Consider the following 25,719-nt stretch of genomic DNA (forward strand, 5'->3'; position numbering starts at 1 on the left):
ACATAAACACAACAAAATAAAAAGGCAAATTATGACTCCAAAAGTTCACAATTCCATAGCAAATGACTCCAGCGTATTAAGTCATATGAAATATCAGATAAAGAATTCAAAAGAATGGTTTCTAAAAATACCAATGATAACTGGGGCTGGTGGAACATGCCTATAATTCCAGCAATTGGGAGGCTGAAGCAGGATTGTCATGAGTTCAATCTGATGTACATAGCTCAAGGACAGTCTGGATTACATAAGAAGACCCTGCACAAACAAACAAACAAAAAATACCAATGAATTCCTGTCGATGTCCGCTCCCGGCCGGCAGGAAGGACACACGACAAAGTCTGGTAGTGGACAACCTTTTCTTTTTATTTTCCTTCTCCGTACAGCCTGCCCTGGGTTCTCCCAGCTGAAGCCTCCTCTGGTCCGCTCCCCGCGGCTCCTTTTGTGCTTCAGTCTGCCCCAAAGCCTCTACCGGTCCGCTCTCCGCGGCTCCTTTTGGGCTTCTACTTCCGGGCTTCTACCTGGCTTCTACTTCCGCCCAGGGGTGGCACCGGTATATATACGGGTACAGTGTCCAATCATGTTAAAGTAAGCAAGGCAAGCTGATTGGCTAACATCATCAGTTGCCAGGCAGACTATATTGTTGAGCGGGTTGTTTACGCGGTAAGCAGGAAACTAACATATTCGATGGGAGGGGTAATCTACCTCAGGCTTTGCTCTTTACCACAGGCTGCACGTCCGCCGCGCAAGGCGAGCTATCACAGACGCGGCTCCCAACATCTCCCCCTATTTTATTTTTTATGAATGTGCGCATCGTAGCCCTTCCTGGACTGGGTGCAGAGGCTTATGCCCTATGTGTAGGCCCACCGTAGGTCCTTGGCTTAGACCCTGGTTGGCCATGCCATGGTCTGCCAAGGCCCTGAGGCCCTCGTCCTTTTTCTAGGGCCAGGCACAAACTGGACGGAACCTGGATGTACACAAGCTTGCACTCATTTCCTCTCCGTAAAGAAATCCCCTCGGAGAGAAATTTAGACCTGGGCAGCATCTAACAGTCCAGCGGCTTACGTGCAGGATGGGGTAGGGCCTGGCTTAGGTCGAGTCGTGCTGGAGAGGCACGCTCTTACCCGTCATTGACTCACCTACCCTGCTGTGTATTGTCACCTTATGGAGGAGAATGAGGGATGCCCGCCATATCTAGACTCGGTCGTGGGCCAATTGAGCAAGCCATGCATATGCCTGAGGATCTTCTTGTCCATTTTGGGCTACCGCTATTTCTATTTATCTTGTTGGTTGGTCTGTGATGGATCTCCGGTAGGTCAGGTCTGATCTTCAGTCGAGGGCTTTGTTGCCCGTGTCAGTCTCTCCGGTATCCACAGTGGTTCTCGTCCCGGTTCCTGTGGGAAAACACAAACCGCGCCTCGGTTCCAGCTGACCACTGGATCCGGGCCCATCCATTGTCCTGTCAGGACATCTTTCCACTTCACCCACCCTTTATGGTTGGGGGAAGGGTTGTAGTGCTCCACGGCTGGGGAGCAATTATCATTATTTAAATTTAAAAAATTGTGTGTGAATAGTGCCATGGATAATCGTGCCTTTGGGGCCAGGCCTTGGCCTACTCCCCCTTTTTGTTTTTGTAAAATTTCTTTGAGGCTTTTATGAGCCCTCTCAATGATTCCTTGACCTTGGGGATTGTATGGGATACCATGTTTTAATTGAACCTCTATCATTTTGCAGAACTCATTGAAGGCTTTGCCTATATAGGCTGGTCCATTATCAGTTTTTAATATTTTTGGTTTGCCCCATGCGGCCCAAGCTGCCAGGCAATGATTGATCACATTAGACACTTTTTTACCTGTTTCTGCTGTTGCAAATATGACGTGAGAACAGGTGTCTGTGGAAACATGAACATATTTAAGAGTCCCAAACTCCTGTATATGTGTGATGTCCATCTGCCAAACATCACCAGGGATCAAACCTCGAGGGTTTACTCCCATCGGTATGGCAGGTTTGTATGTGGCACAGGAGTCACATAGTCGCACGATATCTCGTGCATCTGCTCTAGAAACATGGAAATGGTTTGTTAGTGTCCTGGCATTGACATGAAACTTATCATGGAAGGCACGGGCTCGCTCGATTGGTGTTAGTAAGGTAAAAATCTATAACGGGCGAGTGGCAGTGTCAGCAGCCGCATTCCCCTGTGCCATAGGCCCTGGCAGGGATGTATGTGCTCTTATGTGGGTGGTGAAGACCTTATGGTGTCTGTTCTGAAGCAATGTCTGGATAGACAGGAACAGCCCAGCCACTGTGGAAGTGGATCTAATTAAACCGGCAGTCTCAAGCATTTGCATAGCATTGACCACATACTTAGAATCGGAGACAATGTTAATGGCTTTTGAGAACCGTTCAAGAATCATTTTAACGATCTGCAGTTCCACCACCTGAGGCTGATCTGGTTCAAATTGTATGGTAACCGGGGGCTTGCCTAGGATCACATAGGCGCCTATCCCCGTTTTGGAGCCATCTGTGTATATTGTAGTTGCTGGGACTAATGGCTCAGAGGCAGTAACCTTTGGAAAAATTATAGGGTGCTGAGTGACAAATGACAAGATGAACACCCATATAAGTCTGGAGGCGACACTGAGGTCCACACCTGCTGACCCAGGGGTGGCCCTTGTTGAAGGCTGCCATCCTGAGCTGTCCTGTCTCTGGGGCGGGGGCCCGCCTGTGAAGGGGGCCCCCTCTGGCCGTTTTTTGGCTCTGTAGCATCTTGTCCACAAATACGGTTGCCCTGAGCATCAAAGACCGACCTACACTCCTCAGCTTTGTGTGATCCCTTCTTGCATCGCCCACAAACATATGGTTTTTCATTCCTAGGACGAGGCCTAGCATCTGCATTGTTTGGGCAGTGACGTTTAATGTGTCCTGGCTCCCCGCAGGCAAAACACCCTTTAGCCTTACATTCCCCTTCTAACCCGCGAGGTCCCCTCTGCTGTACAGCCGCGGCCAGGAGAGCAGCCACTCCCGAGTTGGAGAGCGGCCCCCCTATCTCTCTGCATATCCTAATCCAGGCGTTGAGGTCCTTGTTCTTATGAGGAGCTATCGCTGCCTTGCACTCCTTTGTACATTGCTCAAAAATCAGCTGCCTTACCAGCGGTCGAGCCACTCCCGGATCAGAAAATATCTTATCGGCAGCATCTTGCATTCGGGCCACAAAGTCAACAAATGGCTCTGTGGTACCCTGAATTATTTTTGAAAGACACAAGGAGGCTGTTCCGGCACCACTTACTTGCTTCCAGGCGCGGAGCCCTATGGCATTGATTTGTTCATAGACAGCGCCGGGGAACTGGGTCTGATCATCAGCGTGCCGACCTTCTCCCATAAGCATTTCCTTGTTCCACCCCCGGTTTCCCCGATTGGCGTTTCTCTCAGCCTGCTCTGCAGAGAACTCTGCGTACCAGGCTCGCCAATCCAGGTAACTGCCCGAGGGCAGACACGCCTTTGCCAGCTGAATCCAGTCCGCGGGGGTGAGGGGCCCAGAAGACAGATTCTCCAGCATGGCAATGGTGTAAGGCGCAGTCGGCCCAAAGGTTGTAACTGTATTTTTAAGTTCTCTAATCTGCTTTATCTCAAAAGGCTCCCATGCATTGCGTCCCTGGCCCATAGCTACTTGTACAGGAAATATCTCGTAGGGGCCACTATCTATCCCAGGTGGATGTACCTCATGAGACAAGCGTCCCTCCTGCCAAAGCCGCCTGTAAAAATACTGACCCGCCGGCGGCGGAGCATAAGACGGCGGCCGTGATTGGGCGGAAAATGGGGGCCCGTGCATCACTTCCTGTTCTGGCGAAAGGGGAGAGAGCTCCCAGGCGGCCGCCTCGTGGCGAGGGATCGCCTCCCTCTCGCACCGGGGAGCGCTCAGGAGCTCTCTACTCCTCCGCAGACCAGGTTGAGCAGAGCGCAATTCGCGGCGCGACGCTGGAAAAGAACCCTGCGACTCCTTATTGAGCGACTTAGGCTCCTGACAGCTGGTCTCTTTGGCCTCCTTGCCATTCAACTTTCCCTCGTCCTCGGAGTCAGACGACTCCGAGGCTAGAGCCCCGTCCTCCTCCTTAGCATCCTTGTTCCCCTTGACGGACCCCTCTCGGGAGCTCCCTGACTGGGCCTGCTCAGATACCCTGCGTACTTTTGTAAGCTCTTGAGAGCTTTCTCCACAACCACCCTCGCTCTTAGTGTTGCTACCTAGCATGTTTCCCATTTTTTAATATGTTACTCACCACGTGAGGCCCAAGGAATCCGCCACTTACGCGTGAGCCTGAGGGGAGTCTAAAAGCCCTGTAGGTGCGCGCCACCCAGAGCCCAGGCTTATCCCCAACTCACCTGTCTCGCAGCTCTGTACTGGAGCGTTGTCCACTTTCACGTCTCGGGGGTGATCAGTCCCCGTACGGGCCACCAAATGTCGATGTCCGCTCCCGGCTGGCAGGAAGGACACACGACAAAGTCTGGTAGTGGACAACCTTTTCTTTTTATTTTCCTTCTCCGTACAGCCTGCCCTGGGTTCTCCCAGCTGAAGCCTCCTCTGGTCCGCTCCCCGCGGCTCCTTTTGTGCTTCAGTCTGCCCCAAAGCCTCTACCGGTCCGCTCTCCGCGGCTCCTTTTGGGCTTCTACTTCCGGGCTTCTACCTGGCTTCTACTTCCGCCCAGGGGTGGCACCGGTATATATACGGGTACAGTGTCCAATCATGTTAAAGTAAGCAAGGCAAGCTGATTGGCTAACATCATCAGTTGCCAGGCAGACTATATTGTTGAGCGGGTTGTTTACGCGGTAAGCAGGAAACTAACATATTCGATGGGAGGGGTAATCTACCTCAGGCTTTGCTCTTTACCACAGGCCGCACGTCCGCCGCGCAAGGCGAGCTATTACAGACGCGGCTCCCAACAAATTCCAAGAGGCTATAGAAAAACAAATCAATAATTTAAGGAAAACAATACACATTATAAATGAGAAATTCCATACAAGGATAGAGGTTTTGAGATAGAACCAAACAGAAGTTTATTTTATGATGCTACCACTTAGTGCTCAAGTTTGAAAAACAAAGCCAAGGAAGCATATATGGTTTTTTTTTATCTCTCTTCCTAAACTTTTCTGAAAGAAGCTAATATTTTAAGCTTTGCAACAGGGCCAGGACCAAAGTGAAGCGCACGAGATACAGTTGTTTCATGCCAAGCCAATTATGAGCCTTAGGCTATAGAGGAGGAAAAATATTTTTCCTTTTACTCTTTCTAGGTTCATGGCTGAGGCCCTATGAAGAATGACAGATTAACAAGAGAAAAACATTAAATTTATTTAATGTATGTTTTTTTTTGATTAACAAGAGAAAAGCAGTAAATGTATTCACAGGGAAGGTATCATAATAAAGGCTCAAAGACAGTAATTCTTGAGTTGTTTTATGATAACAGGTTTGATGAATAGTGGACATTCATAGAGACAGGGTAGGACAAAGACAATGACCGACCTCTTGACAATAAATTAGAGGAAGTCTAGCAAAGTGTTTTTGTTCAGATTCTTGGTGTGTGCCTTTCAAGTTGAGGATGCCTGTTTCTTCTACATACAAAGGGCACTTCTTGTACAAAGTCTTATGATCTACTTTTGGGACAAAGGGTCTGGAGAAGATTGGAGTGGCCTGCTGTTTCTGCCTTTTTCCCAAATTCCTTCAGATTAAAATATACAGTATTCTAAGGGGCTACATTTTAGGTTAGCATGTTCTGAGCTCTATCTCTATCAAGGAAAATAATCAGTAATACTGATCTTGTCTGTTTAACTAATTTTCTTCTTATCTTCTTATGGTTTTAAAATATACAGATGGTCCCGTGTGTGATGATTCATTTATGATTTTTTCCACTTGTGAATACAACACACATTTAGTAAAATCTGTGTTTTCTTTTTTTTTTTTTTAATTTAAGAGGAAAAAGAGAAAAACACAAAACAAAACAAAGCAGTGTAAGGTTACACATAATACATAACTACAAAAAAAAAACATAACAGTAAGAAATCACCTGTTAATAGATTACATAATATCATCTTGGAAATAGTTGCTCAAATCACAGTATCAAAGAATACAAAGTAGACATTCAAACGGAGAGACTGCAAACAGCTGTGTTCAATGATCCAAAAACATTAATATAGTCAGCTATTTAACATCCCTAAACACACTTGTTGTTATATCCGTTAGAGCTCTTTTTTTTCCCCTCCCTCTCTTTTTTATAACAAAATTTATACATTTTGGATTTTATTACTCCTCAGTTCTCATTACTCTCTTGGGGGGGGGAGAGAATAAAGTCAAATATGGCAAAACAAAGCTGTAAGTCCAAACCAAGGATAGACATAGCACATGATGTAGAACAGAGTACAAGGTCATCAACAATGGTTATCAACATTGTCTCTTGTTTCCTTAAAAGGAATTGTCCATCTCATTAGATATTATAAAGCCGGACAAAACAGTGGAGAACAAGACCAATAAAACTTAGACATTGTGAACATTACAGGACTTCCAAAGGAGACAATAGTCAAACCAGAATGGGCATCTTTGTGAATCTTATTGCCTTCAAATTAGTTGCCTATACCTTCAAACTTGCTACTATCGCACAGAATGGAACAGAGTCTAATCAGTCAAAACAAGATCTTGGGAGTATTACAGGACTTCAAAACAAGTTAATAGGAGATCAAAAAGAGTTACTACTATATATCCTAATTTTTTAAGTTTTTCCCTTAATTAAAATAAACATAAGAAATAGCTAAATAATTTTTTTTAAAGAATAGTAGTTACCATAGTGTCTGTCTTTTTCCTTAAAATATTTGGATAAAACTTCATATACTATAGCTTCAAATATTTCCATATCAAAAAGCCCAGAGTAAAGCCTTTCTAATTAATAAGTGAAAATTTTATAAGGCTTCCAGGCCACATAATGGGGAATCATGATTATCTCATATTTTTATATATTTGAATCATTACTTACATTAGGGAAACTATTCGGTATTCATACATGCGAGATTGATTTATTTCACTTATGAGTATGGTCTCAAGCTGCGCCCATTTATTGATAAATATCTCAATGCGATCCTTCTTTATAGCTGAATAATACTCCATTGTATAGAAATACCACAACTTTTTTATCCATTCCTCAGTTGATGGACACTTGGGTTGTTTCCAAGATCTGGCGATTACAAATTGTGCTGCTATAAACATAGGTGCACATATATCCCTGTGGTATGATGCTTTCAGTTCTTCTGGGAATATGCCTAGAAGTGGAATAGCTGGAATAAATGGGATTTCCAATCCCAACTTTTTGAGAAACCTCCAGACAGATCTCCACAAAGGCTGTACCAGTCTACACTCCCACCAACAGTGCAGGAGAGTTCCTTTTTCCCCACAGCCTCTCCAGCATTTGTTGTTGTTGGTTTTCTTGATCCTGGCCATTCTTTCAGGAGTGAGATGGTATCTCAGTGTGGTTTTAATTTGCATTTCTCTAATGACCAATGATGATGAGCATTTTTTCATGTATTTATTTGCCATTTGCATTTCTTCATCTGAGAATTGCGTATTCATCTCAGATGCCCATTTTTGGATTGGATCTTTGAATTTTGAAGGTCTGAGTTTTTTTAATTCTTTATATGTTTTAGACAAGAGTCCCTTGTCTGAGAGAGAGTTCACTAAAATCTTTTCCCAGTTTGTGGGTTTTCTTTTCACTATGCTGGAGATTTCTTTTGACATGCAAAAACTTTTTAATAAGAAGTGGTCCCAGTTATTGATTCTGGGAAGTATTTCCCGTGCAGTTTGAGTCCTATTCATGAATTCTCTACCTACTCCTATGTCTCCAAGGTTTCTACCCAATTTGTCTTCCAATAGATTTAGCGTTTCTGTTTTAATATTCAGATCTTTGACCCATTTAGATTTTAATTTAGTACATGGTGATAGACATGGGTCTAGCTTTAGTTTTTGGCAAATGGAGAGCCAGTTTTTCCAGCACCACTTATTAAAGAGACTGTCGTTCTTCCAGTGAACCTGCTTGGCTCCTTTATCGAAGATAAGGTGGTTGAGTGTGTTTGTAGTTGTGGTTGTATCTTCTAATCTATTCCATTGATCTTCAGCTCTGTTTTGATTCCAATACCATGTTGATTTTACTACTGTTGCTTTGTAGTATAATTTCAAGTCAGGGATTGTGATGCCTCCTGCTTTGTCTTTGCTGCTTAGAATTGCTTTTGCGATTCTAGGTCTCTTCTGGTTCCAGATGAAATTTAGGAGTGATTTCTCTAGATCTATAAGGTATGTTGATGGTATTTCTATTGGGATTGCATTGAATCTGTATAAGAGTTTTGGGAGAATGGCCATCTTCACAATGTTTGTTCTTCCTATCCATGAGCAAGGGATGTCTTTCCATTTTCTGAGATCATCTTCAATTTCCTTTTTCAGTGTAATATAGTTTTCACTATATAAGTCTTTCAGTTCTTTCGTAAGAGTAATTCCTAAATATTTCATTTTTTTGCTTGCTAATGTGAATAGTCCAGTTTCCCTTATTTCCCTCTCTGTGGTTTTGTTGTTTGTGTATAGGAATGCTATTGATTTCTGAGTATTGATTTTGTATCCAGCCACATTCCTGAATTTATTTATTGTATCTAAGAGTCTTTCAATGGAGCTTAGGGGGTCTTCTATGTAGAGTATCATGTCATCTGCAAACAATGACAACTTAACTTCTTCTTTTCCTATCTTTACCCCTTTTATTTCTCTTTCTTGCCTAATTGCTCTGGCTAGTACTTCCAGTACTATATTAAATAGGAGTGGTGATAAAGGACATCCTTGTCTTGTGCCTGATTTTAAAGTAAAGGCTTTCAATTTTTGGCCATTTAGTATGATGCTGGCTGTTGGTTTGTCATAAATGGCCTTTATTATATTGAGGTAAAGACCATCTATTCCAATTTTCTGTAGAGTTTTTATCATGAATAAATGTTGGACCTTATCGAAGGCTTTTTCTGCATCTATAGAAATGATCATGTGATTCTTATTTTTGGCTTTATTGTTATGGTGAATTACATTTATTGATTTGCGTATATTGAACCATCCTTGCATTCCTGGGATGAATCCCACTTGGTCATGGTGTATAATCTTCTTGATGATTTGCTGGATCCTATTTGCCAATATTTTATTGAGGATTTTTGCATCTGTGTTCATTAGGGAGATCGGTCTATAGTTCTCTTTTTTAGTTGGGTCTTACTCAGGTTTTGGTACTAGAGTGATATTTGCTTCCAGGAATGACTTAGGCAGGATTGCTTCCCTTTCAATTTCATTGAATAGTTTGAGGAGTGTCGGCATTAGGTCTTCTTTGTATTTCTTGTAGAATTCTGCAGTGAATCCATCTGGGCCTGGGCTCTTCTTGGTGGGTAAGGACTTAATTACATTTTCAATTTCAGTAACCGAGATTGGGTTATTCAACAGTTTTACATCCTCTTGATCTAGCTTTGGCACTTCATATGCTTCTAAGAAACTGTCTATTTCTTCTGTGTTATCAAACTTTTGAGAGTAGAGGTTTTCGAAATAGGTGTTGATGATCTTCTGTATTTCTATTGGGTCTGTAGTCACTTCTCCTTTTTCATTTCTTATTGCATGAATTTGAGCTTTTTCTTCCCTTTTTTTTAATAAGGTTGGCTAGGGGCTTATCGATTTTATTTATTCTTTCAAAGAACCAACTCTTTGATTTGTTGATCCTTTGGATTGTTTTCTTAGTCTCTATTGCATTGATTTCTGCTCTGATTTTTATAATTTCCTCTCTTCTTTTGGCTTTGGGCTTGACTTGCTCTTCCTTTTCTAGCTGTTTGAGGTGTAGCATCAAGTTATTTATTTGTATTCGTTCTGTTTTCCTGATGTGGGAACTCAGTGCAATAAATTTTCCTCTCAGAACGGCTTTCATTGTATCCCACAGATTCCGGTAAGTTGTATCTGCATTTTCATTTTCTTTTAGGTATTGTTTGATTTCTTCTTTAATTTCTTCTGTGACCCACTGATTACTCAAGAGTGTGTTATTCAGTTTCCATGTGTTTGTGGGATTTTTGCAGTATCTTTTATCATTAATTTCTAATTTCAGAGCGCTGTGATCCGATAACATGCAAGGGATGATTTCAGCTCTTTTGCACTTGTTTAAATATGTTCTATGAGCTAATATATGGTCTATTTTAGAAAATGATCCATGTACTGCTGAGAAGAATGTGTATTCTGATGTTGTTGGGTGGAACATTCTGTATATGTCTATCAAACCCATTTGTTCACAGGTATGATTCAGTTCTGTTATTTCTTTACTCATTTTCTGTCTGGTCGATCTGTCCCTTGGTGTCAATGGCGTATTAAGGTCTCCCGTTACAATTGTGTTACTGATAATTTGAGTTTTCATTTCTGTTAATAATTGTTTTATATAACTGGGCGCTCTGGAGTTTGGTGCGTATATATTTAAGATAGTTATCTCTTCCTCTTGGAGTTTTCCCCTTACGAGTATGTAGTGACCTTCTTTGTCCTTTATGGTCATTGTTGGTTTAAAGTTCACGTTGTCTGAAAACAGAATGGCTACTCCTGCCTTTTTTTGGATTCCTGCTGCATGAAGAATTGTTTTCCATCCTTTGACTTTCAGTCTGTGAGTATCCTTCTGGGTTAGATGGGTTTCCTGTAAACAGCATATGGTTGGATTTTGTTTCTTGATCCATTCTGCTAGTCTGTTTCTTTTGATTGGTGCATTGAGACCATTTACATTAATGGTTATTACTGTTAAATGTTGTTTAATTGTAGGATTCTTATCTCTCTGCTGTTGCATCTTTATCTTTCTATTCTGTTTAATTATTTGCTTTGCTTAGTGGTTTTTTCCTTTGTGTATCTAAACTGTCTTTCAATATTTTTTGCAGGGTTGGTTTGGTGTTCATGAAGTTCTTCAGCTGTTCTTTGTCATGGAAGTATCGTATTTCACCATCTATTTTAAATGATAGTTTTGCAGGATATATCAGTCTAGGTTGGAAATCATTTTGCTTTAGGATCTGGAATACTTCACTCCATGCTCTTCTTGACTTTATTGTTTGTGATGAGAAGTCTGCTGTGATTCTGATAGGTTTTCAAAATCTGTGTTTTCAATTTTGATCAATAGGTTATATGAGCCATCTAAGACTTTATTATAAAATAGGCATTGTGTTAAATTATTTTGTCCCATTGTAGGTTGTGCATGTGCTCTACACATGTTTAAGGAAGACAGATTGGATAAGCTACGATATTCAGTAGGTTAGGTGTATTAAATGCACTTTTGACTTATAATTTTTTAAATTTATGATAGGTTTATAAGAGTTTCACTCTAGTCGTGGCCTTGTTTTGTAAACCATACTATCTCTGTGACTTTTCCATTGTAGAAAGGAAGCAGCCACAAACTACGTAAATAAATAAATGTGGCAGTGCCTAATAAACATTCAATGAGACTGAAGTGTGAACTTCATATTATTTTCATGTGTTGAAAATTATTCAACTTGGGGCTGGGGATTTAGCTCAGCGGCATAAGCACCTGCCTTGCAAGCAGGCGATCGTGAGTTCAATCCCGGGTATCGATAAAAAAAAAAAAAAAGCAAGAAAATTATTCAACTTTTCATGTTTTTAACTATTAAAATGCAAAGCCTATTCTTAGCTTTGAGGAGATACAAAAACCAGACTTTGAGTAAACAGGCTGCAATTTGATTCATGCCCTTGCTTCACTAATGTAAATAATCAGAAAGAAAGTTATACAGCTAGCCTTTTTGTGCTTAAAGAAGCACAACCTTTGAAGTTATCATCACAAGGACAGGAAATTAGGAAAAATTATAAAAAACTTTGAGATTACAAAAAAAGTATTGTTTTTCCATGAAATGCTAGGTGTTGTTTAAATCACTGTACCTTATTATTAGTTCCTTTTGTTGCTTTTGAGCTATTTTACTACTTTATTTAGTTGAAGTAAACACCTAGTAATGCCAATTACTTTTGCTGGTGAAGACACAATTGATTATTTCCCTATGGAGTTCAACCATTTTGCATCTATTAAGTTCATTTCACACTCCTGAGTGACTCTGTTTCTACCTTGTCTTTGGAATTTCCTTGGATTAGCTACCTATCCTTTCTCCTATCAGTATATTCTTTATACATCTTTTACTTTACAAAATAATTGTATCTTTTTGAAAGGGTTGTGCTTTCATAGTGGGTTAAAACATGCATAAATTATTGTAGAAGTCTATTTCCATACCCAATGAGGATAGCTCTTTAATAATTCATTCAATGTTTACCGAGAACTAGCCATTTGGCAGGGTGTTGGGGATACAACCATGAATAAGACCAGTTCTCTCCTCCCAGAGCACACAATCCAGTGAACTTTCTGTCCCTTTCTATTGATGTATCCATTTACTCAATCTTATTCAATATTTATATTTAACAAATTTACTATTAGTACTATAGCTTAGTCACGCTTGAGTTGAACAAACTTTTCCAGTTTGGTTTCAGAATTTACAGACATGTTTAACAGTGTTGCTATGGGAAAACATGTTATATGTTTCAAGCAAATTCAGAGATTATATAAAAAAGTTAGTAATATTTCCTCAGCTTTTTCAAATAGAAGCAAATTGTTCTCCTATTTCCTAATCACCACCAAGTTTAGTAGCAACTTGCAAATGACTTTTTAATCACTTGGTATATTAATGTTCTCTAGAGGAACAGATTTGATATAAAACATATGTATGATCATACAAGATATTTAAGAGGTAGGCTTACAGCATCAGAATCTGAAGAATCCTAATGGCTCTGCCAGATCAGAGACCAAAGAATTCATACTGGCTATCTGCAGAGTGGAGAGTCAGAGTTCCAGTAGCAGTCAAGGTCAAATGCCTCAAAACTTGCGGCAGTCACCAGTGTGAGTCTGTTAGAAGACTTGAATCTGTGTTAGAAGCCAGCAGTAACTGGAAACCAGTGTCCAAAGGCAGTGGTAAAGAACAGCACTTCCCCAAAGAAAATGGACGATTTCCTTCTTTTTCTTTTTATTCTGTTCAGGTTATAAGCTTCAGTTCATGGCCTGCCTGTCAACCACCCACAGACATACCCAGAGCTTTACTAATCCACTAGGAGGTTCTTACTTAAGTCAAGATGATGTATCCCAATTAATAATCACATGCTGTTTCTGTACTGGAAGCTGCCTATATGGGTACATGGATTACTCATACTTTTCCAGTGATGCCATTGCTGAAAAGGTTTATAATTCTTCATTTGCCTTGAAATGTAAAAGTTCACTATTGTGAAAATGTAGTAGGTTTTCATTTACTTAAGGAGGATTTAATTATAAAAAGAGTCAAACGTCTTTTGGAAAGAATTTTAGTTTCATTGTATAGATATGAGACTAAGGCTCCAAAAATAATAGGCTTTTGATGAGCTTCTTAACACCTGCATTCAGTCTTCTGCCAAAGTAAAGATCATTCAAAAGCCTTGTAGCATTTTGAAGTAATATAAAATATTACATACAGCATACTAAATGAATTTTTCACTGAGAATGAATTTCTCCTGGTTTCTGTTCCTCTGCCTCATTTATCAGTGCAAATTGCCGTTAAGGATATAAACATCCTATTTTCCAGAGTTTATACATAATTATGTATGTATTACCCATTTAAAAACCTAGTAGCGTGACATATTTGTCTACAATTTTCTTTCATGCATAACTATTTTCTAGAAGTATCTGTAGTCAGAATGTAAGATTGACTTCTTTTATTTTAAAGGTTGTTCAGTTTTTGTGGTTCATGATTTATTCAATCATTCTCCAACTAATATTCATTTACTGTTTCAATTTATTGCTATAGCAAAAGCAAAACAAAAAAATGTTTCAGGGGTACATTGCATTTATATAATTTGTATCTTTTGCTACTATCTCTGGATAGATTCTGGAGAAAAAGATAACATTTTTAACTTTAATAGTTAATTATTAAATATTAACTATTGGGGCTGGGGATTTAACTTAGTGGCATAAGCACCTGCCTTGCAAGCAGGCGGTCATGAGTTCAATCCCTGGTACCGATAAAAAAAAAAAAAAGAAAATGTTAAGTAAATATTAATTATTTAATAGGAAATTATTACTTATCAAGGTGTATCAGTTTCCACATGCTCAGGAACATTTAATTATATGAATCTTTTAAATTTGGCAATGTATTGGGTGAAAACAGAATTCCATTATTGTGGTAATGTGCATTTTCCTCAATGCTATTTTTTCTGTGTTCTCCAGAGATTCATATGCAAAGTAATTAGGTCGTGTACGTGCTGTCTCTGAAGGGATTAATGCTCCTCTCACAAAATGAGTTAGCTCTTGGGAGACAAGGCTGTTATCACATCACGTGCCTAGTTTTTTTCTTTGTTCTTTTTTTTATGTGCTCATTTCTTTTTCTGATTTTCTCCTATGCTGTGAGGAAGCCAAAGGAGCCCTTGCTGGAGGCTAAATAATGGACACCACATCATGGTCTTTCAGCTTCCAAACCTGTGAGCTAAAATCTCCTTTATTTCATGTACTTCCTAGTCTCAGATTTGTTTTTTTCCTGGTATCAGAAAACCAACTAATATACTCACAAACAGTAAAGGTTAACAAATTTTCATGTTTTTGCTAATGATTTTATGTTTTGCTTTAAATTCATATTTCTATTAGATTTTATTAATTTCTAGAAATCTTTTAAATATGAATGCCATTAACTCATTATATTTATGTCCTCTACTTTTTGTCAGTCTTTAAAATGTGTTCATGTGCCACTAGCTATATGAAAATATACATTTCACTGGGCATAGTGGCATACGCCTGCAATCCCAGTACTCGGGAGGCTGAGGTAGAAGGTTTGCTGTGAGTTCAAGGCCAGCCTGGGCTACAAGGTGAGTTCAAGTCCAGCCTGCACCATATAGTGAAACCCCTGCCTCAAAAAAGACTAAATAAATAAATAAATAAATAAATAAATAAATAAAATGCGACTTTCCTCAGGAGAGATTTAGTTTACTTGGATTGCTTAGAAGGCTGTTTTTTCGTTTTTCTTTTAACAATGATTAATGTTTGAAAAAGGATAAAAACTCCTCCAGCCTATAAATCAAAACAAGAAATCTTATTTTTAAGTGAAAAACTACTTAAAACTACAAACCAGTTTAAGTAACAAATATGAACATAAAAACCTAAATAATTAAAAAAGATTGGAGTTTCATATTAAAGTAATACAATATGGTAAGTGCCAATCTCACCATAACATTGTATCCAATTCCCACAGTTGGTTTTCAAAATAAAGAAAACAGAAATGTAACATAAAAATATCTCAAACATCCAAAATCATATTCAATTTAGGAAGCACCAGAGTTATTATTATTGTTGGCTGGGATTGAACCCAGGACCTTGCTAGGCAAGCACTCCACCATTGAGCTATCATCTCAATACAGAATTATTAACTTTTAAAAATTTCAGGTACATTCTAATTTTGGTGCTTCGTTGCTATTACTTGATATTGTTTTGGTAATTTTATACAAATAAGATACATACATAAAGAAAATTTACTTATATTGGAAAAGAATTAAATTAGATAATCATTTAACTGAAGCTAGATGATTTGCTGCCTAAGTAGTTTCATTCAAACTAAGAGCCAAGCTCAACATGGTGGTGCATGCCTATCCCAGTACTCCAGAGGCTGAGGCAAGAGGCAGGAGGATCCCTGCAAGTTCAAGTCTAGCTACAAAGTAAGTTCAAGGCCAGCCTGAATTGCATAGTGAAACCCTGCCTGAAAAAGAAAAAAAACAAAACAAAACATTCAAAAACCAAATTCATTAAACTGGCTTGTAATAAAATAATTATACAATAAACATTACATTTATACATACATACTTGGAATTACCAACTCAAAGACATAATAGAAAAAAGTCAATTACAGTAACATAAACACTCAATTAACTAGATATAAAGAATGAAAAATGTCTTGGAAAGTATATTACTAAGGGACATACAAAAGTGAATTTGAGTAAATGTAGAAACATATCACATTCCCCAAAGAAATAGTCCTATTCAAATTATGCTTATTTCTACAAATTAATTTATCAATTCAATTTAGCACTAATCCAAGTCCGAATAAGACACTAACAAAATAATTTTAATCATTTTGAGACTTTAATGAACTGAATTCTGAATACTTGAAAAAATCAATAATGCAGATAATTACAATTAATAAAATAGTGTAGCATTAACATAGAGCAAAATAGACATTTCCATAAATTTGATATATAATAAAGGTTTAATGCTTTGATTTGAAAAAAATATTTTTCCCTCAGTATAACTCTTGCCTTAGAGTTTGGCTCAGGTGTCCAGAGAGCTTTATCAGAACAGTAATAACTACATAAAAATATTTAGGCAATCTATAAAACCGCTAGAAGGTAATATAGGAGTATATTTTCATGATCTGGAAGTCGGGAAGGACTTTTAATCAAGATACAAAATAACACTAATTAAAATATCAACAGACTAATGTAGCATAGTAATCTAATTACAATTCGCAACATTCATTCATCAGAAGACACCATGACATGAGTGAAAAAGCAATTTCCAAATACGTAGATCATTCAGGTCCTGCTTGGGCCCCATACAGTGACATCCAGATAACTGGGAGCCGCCATGTGTTGAGTACTGTGAACTGAAGGCTTGCATAGCAAAATACACCAAGTTGTGCACTTCAGTACTTTTTGCAGAACATGGTAGGGTCCCAACCAGAGACACCAAGAAGCCAGGGAGCTTTGGTGTGCCACAAGGCATGAGCTGAATGCCTTCCCAGTGTACTCTCCCCCTGGTTCTGACCCCTGTCCTGCTGACCCTCCACCTGGTACTAACCCCCCCTGTTGCTGACCCCCTTCCTGGTGACCCACTTCCAGGTGACCGCCCTCCTGCTTCTCGACTTCATGATGCTGATTCCCCCCTCCCCCGCCCCAGTGCTGAACCTCCCCAGTGCTGACGCATCCCTGGTGCTCCCCCGCCCCCCCCTGACTCCCCACCTGTTGCTGATTCCCTCTTGGTGATGACCACCTCCTGCTTCTCACCTTCACAGGGCTGACTCACACCCCCCCTCCCGCTGACTCACCCCCCTCCGCCCCCCTACCCCGTGCTGACCCCCACCTGGTGCTGACGCCCCCCTGGTGGTGACGCCCCTCCTGCTGACCCCAGCCCTGGTACTGACAATTGGTGATTTAAAATGTTTTTAAAAAGAATCAGGAGTAAGTTCAAGAGATCTTTGGTGCACCATGCCGAGTACAGTGAATGACGGTATATTATATACATGACAATTGATGTGAGCAGATTTTCAGTGCTCTCGCCTTTCAAGCAATGTGAGAAAACATATTTATTGAAAACAATATTTTTTCCATAATATATTTTTCTTTTTCCTTTTTTGAAATTATTATGCCAAAAGATTATACACATGCACATTTACTTGCATGTATGTTTGGATTTTTCTTAAATAAATAATGTAATGTTTAATCAATTGAGTTGTAACATATTATATTAAATGTTTTAGATTATTTATTATTCTATAATTTGTAATATATGCATATTTTGCAATATTTAAATAATCTAAATTGTATTCATTCTAGTAAATGAGCGTAATAGTGGGGATTTTCCCATTATTAATCAGAAGCAATTACATAATGAAATCATGTAATAAACCTAGGTATGTCATATATTATTTATCCCATAAATGTGTTCCTTTTCTTATAGTCTTAGTATATTGCAGTGGAGACGATTCATAAGCATGAGGTGGCGCGTGCCGGCCACAGGCGGCTGGCCACAGGAGTGAGTGGCGGCGACAGCAACACGACACAGGCTTGCTCTGCCGACAGACCTGCGGCCTGCCTGCTGTCTCTGCCCGCCCCACCGCCCAAGGCCTGTTGCCTACACGTGCCGGAAGCCTTCGCGACTCGCTGCAGCGGCCCGGCGGCCCTCATTCTGTCGGTGCCTCGCTCGGCCGCCCTGCCACTGTCGCCAATGCAAGCCAGTGAACCAGGAGGCATGCAGTCTGTCGCCAGCACCCACCGGCGGTCTGCGGCCCGTCACCGCACATGCCGTCGGCCTGCGGACTATCGCTGGCACGCGCTGGCATCCAGCCGGGCTGTCGCCAGCGTGCACCCGCAGCATGCGGCCTGTCGCCAGCGCGTGCCGTCAGCCTACTTTGTCGTGGTCGGTGCGCGCCAGCTGCCTGCCACCTGTCACCAGTGCAGGCTGGAAGACTGCCCCCTGTCGCCCACGTGCGCTGGGGCCCAGCCGCCTGTCGCCAGCGCATGCCGCGACCTGTAGCCTGCCGCTGGCGTGCGCCTTGGACCTGCCGCCTGATTTTTTTCAAATCAAAGCATTAAACTAAATTTTTAAAAAATTGTCCAGAGAATGTTAATGTGTGCTTACAAATTCTCCAACTACTTCAGAAATGATGTTTCTTCTGCAAGTTTGTTTTTCTCCTTTTGAGACAAGAGTCTTGCTATGCAGTTCAGCCTTGCCTCGAGCTCACTTTGTAGCCCAGGTTGCAGCCCTTGAACTTGCAAGGATCCTCTTGCCTCAATCTCCCTAGAGCTGAGATTACAGGCATGGGCCACCATGGCAGCCCTGTAAATTGTTTCAAATATCATTTGAAATTAAGTTCTAAAAAAATTTTTGTTTTAAATATTTCAGTATGCATCTCCTAATAAGATATTGTTCTGCGTAAGCATACCATCCATTTAATGTTCCAAAATTCACCCTAATTATGTAACATTAGTCCACATTCAACCATTTAGTTCACACAGAAATATTCCCAAAGGTACAAACACTATTTTATTAGTTGTTTTCTTGAAGTATTTCAGACCACAGTGCATTTCAAGCTCATTCATTTCCTTTGGCTGTGTAATTTCTGCAGTTTCCTTAGATGTAGTTGAGACACCCTACTTTACTTTTCCCATGTCATTGAGAGTTTGAAAAGTCTAGGTTAGATAAAAACTACTGTCATATGTTACATATCTTTCAGGTCAGGATTATTAAGGTTTAATTTATATAATTCAAAATCCACGAGTTTTTATACACACACTCAATGAAGATAAAAACAAAATGGTTTTTTGGACTGAGGCTTGGTCCTGGAGTCTTCTGCATACTAGGAAAGTATTGTCACTGAGCTAGCGAGCTAGAAATAAAAAAAAAAAATCTCTTATACACTCAGAAAGTTATATTGTGCCGTGTCTTAGTTACTTTTCACTAGTTGTTCACATAAATTACTTGACAATGTTAAAGAAGGAAGTTTTATTTAGTGCAGTTTGTGGAAATTTCAGCCCATAACTGGCTGGCTCCAAGGTGGGGTGGCTCCACAGAGGAGCAATGCAGAGGAGAACCAATTCATGGCAAGCAGAAGATATTAACAAGAGAGGTTAGCAGTGTATTTCTGCCCTTTTATCTTACCCAGGCTACTTAGGGCAGGTAGCACTGACATCTTAAATCCTAGTGCCATTGAGATAGCACTGCACCATGAATCAATTCCAATGTCACACACTAGATGAAGCCACCACTGAAAAATCCTTAACTATGACCAAATGCCAGAAATATAAAGACAAGAAAAGAGACATTTCAGGGGCGACAGAAGGCTGATTGTCTAAAAAAAAAAAAAAATACATGAAAAAGGATCGAATAGGCAATACAACTTAAAGCAGCTTTTAGGATTAATGTCCCTACAATTCAATTCTTTTAGAAACAACAAATTTTCTTTTGCATTCTTTATAGACCCTTGTTCCTTTTCAATGATTTAAGTACCCCACAATTTTTTTCAGTGGTTCCCAACATACTTTAGTCCCTTAATAACGTCAAAGTAAGTTTTTTTTCCTCCTTTTTTATTTATAAGAACCTGCAGTATAGGTGATAGGAAGAATACTATAGATCTTTTTATAGCTGACATGGGATATAATGATGTTATTTTAGAAATAATGTTCCTTTAGACCCATAGACCATGAAAACAGGAGTTGCCACTACCTACAGTCTTGTTACCAATCAGTAAACCAACAGTGGACACCTTTGATTTGCAGTGCAGTAACATGTATTAGAATTCAATAATGGAGGAAGGAAGCTAAGCCCCACTCTGTGAGCCCATTGGAAGAGCAGATCAGGGAGAACAAGGAAGTTAAGCCCCACCTGCAGCTAGCCACTGCAGGGGCTGGGGAGAGAACAGACCCCTCCCTCCTCCTTCCACTATGAGCAACCAGCTGATTTGCAGGAACTGTGTTGTTTGACTTTGCAAGCCTAAAGCTGAGCAACTATTTAGAGAACAATAATAGGTAATATATTAAGTATTATAGATTTCCTGCTGTCTTATCACTGTTTTGATTCGTTTAGCTGCTGTTTTATTCCCTTTAAAATTAAATTTAAAAAATAAAATTCTTTAATGTTAGTCAGGTGTTTACAAGTTGGTTCACTCTTGTAACCTGAGCACTTGGGAGGCTGAGACAGGAGGATCCTTGTCAGTTCAAGGCCAATTTGGGGGTAAGTTCAAGGCCAGCCTGAACTGCATGGCAAGATCCTGTCTCAAACACAAACAAACAAACAAACAACAACAACAAAAACAAAAACAACAAAAATTCATTAATGTTAATGACAATTTTTAAAAGTGTTGGCTGGGGATATAGTTCATTGGCACAGTGGCTACCTGCAAACAGAAGGTTGTGAGTTGGATCCCTGGTACCAAAAAAAAAAAAAAAAAAAAAAAAGCCAGGGTGGGAGGGGGCACAATCCACTGGGGACCCCTTCTGTCTCTGAGACAGAAGCTTTTTCTCAATAAATGTATTCTGCTTTTTAAAAAATGTTGAAGATGATAGGAGGAAATATATTGACTTCAGAGAAAATTATTGGCAAAAGAACTGGAAGAAAGCCTGATTCCCCATACTCTTCTTTAATACACACACTTCCAAACATGATTGAAATGAAGATATAAGGCAGCTGTGAAAGGAAAAGAAGTTATAAAAAAACAATATATTAGCCACAACAATGATTTTTACCCTTTCAAAATAAGTTCCCCAGAAGGGAGGAAAAGACCTTCCCATTCCTATCTTTCTCATTCTCAATTTTCAACTGGGGATAGAAGACGCAGTTCAGTAACAGATATTGCTGAACAAATTTAAGGGGACGGCATATCCATCTACTTTAACAATTGAATTATCCATAGTTATGCTTTAAAACCCCAGGTCTTAATGTATAGTTAGTGGGTAACAATGGATCCCAAGTGAGCTTGATCTATTGTATGTAACATACTGTTAAGGGTGGCTGAGTAACACAGAACAAACTGAATTAAAAATGAGAAACATCTAATAATGTATCAGTGAAAAAAAGGTAGAACAGAACTGAAAACCAAGGCTACTCAACACTGGTGATATCACAATAAAGTGTCTTTCCAGACAGCTAGGGGAATTTATAGTTTACAGAGAACGGATTCTGAGGTCACTTCTTCCACTGCTTTCACACGTGGGTGTGACTCTAGTTTTGTGAGGAAAAATAACTAAGGAATAAACAGTTCTCTTTTTCCTTTGTATACCTAATGTAACAACCATTCTCTAGGTACTAATAAAGATGAAAGACTCATCACTTGATAAATGAGGAAAAAGTTCTGTAATCCAGGAGTAACTCCAGCACTGTTAACATACAGGATCAGAGCTGAGTCACAGGCAGAGACCAGATGACCTTCACATTACCAACCCTGCCACCCATCTTTTGTTCCCCATTTGCTCCCCGAGTGAGTATACATACACTGTAACTTAAATGGGTTGTTCAGTACTTCCTGATTAGAATTATTTTCAGACATAGGAATGAATTAGGAAGCAGCGATTTATCATGCATCAGACTTGGGCAGAGTAAGCAAGTCTGGAGCATAGACGTCTCTTAATTATAACCACAAGTTGTCAAAGTGCTTGGCCACTTTGTAATCACTAATAAAAAGTTTTAATATCTGGTCCTGGGTTATTACGTATGTAGCCATTTTAAAATTATGTAAGAAACCCAGAAGTTATTAAACTTAGGAGGAAAAACTATGAAATTGGTTAGCCCTATATACAGCAATTTTGCTTTTCTCTAGACACTATTGAAAATGAGAATAAAATTATAAGATATAGCTGGGCATAGAATTGAGGAAATAGAGACTGCAGAACATTTTTATGCTGCATCAATTTCATTTAAAGAAGAAAAACGGAAAGGAAGAAAGTTAAATGAGTCAAGTAATAAACAACACCTCTGCTTTAATTATCCCATTAATTTATATAAACGTGGGGAAACCATCTATATTAAGTTCTGATTAGCTGTTTCCTTTTCTAAGCTTGAGTTAATCTTTGGAGTTATGGATAACTGTTTGCTCCTATTAGAATTATATCAAATCTTGGTTTTCATAGGGCTGTTTGAATATTTTCTATTCCTGTGAAAATAAATTATAGAAAAATAAAAACCTCTATGTTTATTCTCTCATAGTTCTGTAAGCATGAAGCCCTATTATGTACTCAGCTAGCTTCTCAATTCAAGTATCACGAGACTGAAATCACGGCATCCCTTCTGTAGCGCTAGCTTTCTCCTAAGCTCATGGGTTTGTTGGTAGAATTAAGAATTATAGTATGTACAACAGAGGGCCTGTTTTCTTGCTATCAGATTGGGGTTATTCTTGGTTCCTACAGCTACTTGCAGTTTCCTGTCTCCCAGGAGCACAGAAATAGCCATACAGATTCCTTACTTCCTTTGTACATCACTCTCTTCTCTATCCATTTATAAATAATTCACTAAATCCTGAAAAGCCCACATTCCAAAAATGTTATTTAATCCCATCCCTGCTCATTATCCTCAGTATGCCACAATTTATGCTTCTAAAACCTCTTCATTGCTTCTTTTTTAGTCTTTCTGCTATGAACCTTTTCCTAATCCATTTCATCTTTATGGCTGCCAGATTATTTTCCTGAAATTGAAAAAAATCCCTATCCTTATGGAGTTCAGTCTAGTACAAACAACCAAACACATACACCATGTAATAATAAACTACAGAGAAAATAAAAACAGTTAAGAGGGATCAGTGAATTCAGGTACGTCCTAAACCTCAAGGTTTGTAATTTTTCTGAGGAGTGCTAGGGAGATGGTGATAACATATATCAGAATAGTTCAGGAACTGGGAGTAAGAAAAACCACATCAAAAGTGTCAGTCATTTACCTCACTTGACTCTGACAATTAGTTCCAGAGTAATTGCATGTATACTTCTGATGAGTCTGCATGGAAAGGCAGCCTGTACAAGAATCATATACAAACCTTGTAAAAATCAAGTAGATTCCAGGATTCGAACTTTAAGGCTAAGGATTCAGCACACATTTCTGAGATTCATTCATGTTATTTTTTTTCTTTAAGTAGTATTTCACAGGATGAATACACTAATTTTTTTTAACCTACTTTCCCACTGATGGACACCTAGGATGTGTGCAGCTTTTTGGTGACTATATAAAGTTTCTATGAGCATTTCTGTACAAGTATTTTTGAGGATATATGCTTTTGTTTCTCTTGGATATATACCAGATGTGGGATTGCTAGGTCACAGTGTAGAGATACATGTTTGACTTATGTGAAGCTGAGAAGCACATAATTTTGGCATCAAGTAATAAACTGTTTAGAATTGATCAAAACGGAGCCTAGAAGAGATGACAACAGATCTGTTATAAGGTCTTAAGCAAACTCTGCCACTCACCAATGGAAATCTGGGGGTTTGTAAGAGCTTTTTACACAGTCGGAGGGAGGAAAGTTGTGGAGATACCTATAAGTAAATGTAGTTTGGCAGCACATTTGATAGTGAATGTGTGTGAAATGCTTCGACAAATTTTTTGCCTCTAAATTTCTTGGAATTCTATTTCATTATGATTAAGCTCAGAAAGGGGGATTTCCTGAATAGGACATACTTAAGATTAGATAAAGGCCAAAAAAAGGGGGGGGGCTGGGGGTTTAGCTCAGCAGCATAAGCGCCTCCCTTGCAAGCAGGCAGTCCTGAGTTCAATCCCTGGTACTGATAAAAACCACACACACACACACACACACACACACACACACACACACACACACAAGATCAGATAAAGGCCATTACAGGAAAGGTTTCACGGCATCTTTGGGTGAAGGCTGTATGAGGCTGGCCATGGTGGTAGGGAAATTGTCTTGCTGATAAAGCAGTCTCTCAGCTGAATCTAACCTTGAATATTTCACAACATCAGCTCTCTCAGGTTATCCTTAGCATTTAAAAACACCTGCCATCCTTCTGCATGTAACTAGACTCCACCTGATGGCAGGTAGAAAATATGAGAAAGGAACAGGAACTCTTTCACTTCCCCACCAGAAACATCCAGATAACTGTCTCCATCCTTTATCCTTTCTGGTTCCCCTCCAGGGACAATGAAGAAGACAACCCAACTAAAGCAATCTATTTCACCTTTTCTTCCCCTTGTGCTACCTGTTATCAAGGCTTGCTATGATTTGATAAGCCCCTCCAAAATTCATGGTGAAATTTGTCATTTTAACATTATTAAGTGCTGGCACCTTCAAGAAAGGCAAGCAAGGTCTTGAACACTCTACCCTCACGGATAAATACTGCTACCTTAGGAGTGAGTTCTTGATTTAAAAAAATGAAAACCGATTTGGGGGGGGGGCTCTTGAATGCTTTCTAGTTCCTCTCATGCAGTTATAAATATACTCAAGACTGCCCAGCCCCCAAAACGGTTTATAATTTATCCTTTGTGGTATGGTTATAGCAGTACAAGACAGACTAAGACAGCGACAGGTTCCTGTCAATATCCCAGGCTCCCCTCATAGGTCCATTCTGAAAGCTAATTTCTCCACACCAGGCGGGCCCTGGTTCCTACCCTATCTCTATAGCTTCATCGGAGCTCAAACCATCAAGACTCTCTCCTCCTTCTCTTTTGGGCCATCAAGCCAAGTCTGGGGGAAAGGACAGACACAATTCCCAGGTGCAGAAGGCAGTCTGTGAAAGCTTGTAGCCTGTGTCTCACTGGGTTGGGAAACCGTCTCCGTGCCGCATATAGATATTTTCTTACCTGTTCATCTTCCAATAAAGTTGTGCAAACGCGACAGCACGCAACAAGTGGGGGTACACAGCAGCACCGCACCACCAACTGGCTTCCCGTGACGAGGGGTGGACAGGCACCGTCACCCAAAGGCAGGGCATCTGCCGCTCCTCTTAGGACACTCGAGGCCCTTCCACAGCAGGGCCGGTTTGCGCTCCGAGTCGGTGCAGAGCTGCGGGGACCCTGAGGGGAAGAGCCCACCGGCTCCCGGCCAATGGCAGTGGTTGAATTGACACCTCAGGACGTCAGCGCGGCTGTGGAAAGGGATGTCACGCAGCTGGCTGGGAAGGGTCTCCTCCCGCTACAGAAGCTGGGCGCGCGCAGCGGCCGGAGAACCCTCGGGCGACGCGAAGGTGGGGCGCGCGTCGCGCCCCCGAGTGCCGCACCCTCGCGGGTCACCGCCCAGCCAACAGCGCTAGCTGGGGTTCTGCCCCGGGAGCCGCCGCCGCCCGCGTCCACGCCCCCTCCGGGACCGGCCGCGCGCTCCTGCGGCTCCCAGCCGTGTCTCGGGCACGCGCGCCGGCGGCGGAGCCGCAGTTAAAATGGTCCGAGCAGGACT

General features: G+C 40.4%; 1 protein-coding gene across 1 annotated transcript; it reads right to left on the reverse strand.

The window, feature by feature from the left end:
* Positions 1-353: 353 nt before the first annotated feature.
* LOC134476601 (endogenous retrovirus group K member 7 Gag polyprotein-like) lies at positions 354-25,263 on the reverse strand. Its single transcript, XM_063252030.1, has 2 exons — positions 25,131-25,263; positions 354-4,470 (listed from the first exon to the last, which is right to left on the reverse strand). Exon 2 carries the CDS (start codon positions 4,250-4,252, stop codon positions 2,576-2,578), a length of 1,677 nt encoding a protein of 558 aa, XP_063108100.1. The 5' UTR covers positions 4,253-4,470; positions 25,131-25,263; the 3' UTR covers positions 354-2,575.
* Between the last annotated feature and the right edge of the window lie 456 nt (positions 25,264-25,719).

This window comes from Cavia porcellus, unplaced genomic scaffold, assembly GCF_034190915.1.
Source record: "Cavia porcellus strain 051 isolate PalLab524CR breed Dunkin Hartley unplaced genomic scaffold, mCavPor4.1 scaffold_6, whole genome shotgun sequence".
NCBI lineage: Eukaryota > Metazoa > Chordata > Mammalia > Rodentia > Caviidae > Cavia > Cavia porcellus.

Coding starts and splice junctions, on each gene's coding strand:
- LOC134476601 (XM_063252030.1), bottom strand. CDS start 4,252: ATGGGAAACATGCTAGGTAGCAACACTAAGAGCGAGGGTGGTTGTGGA.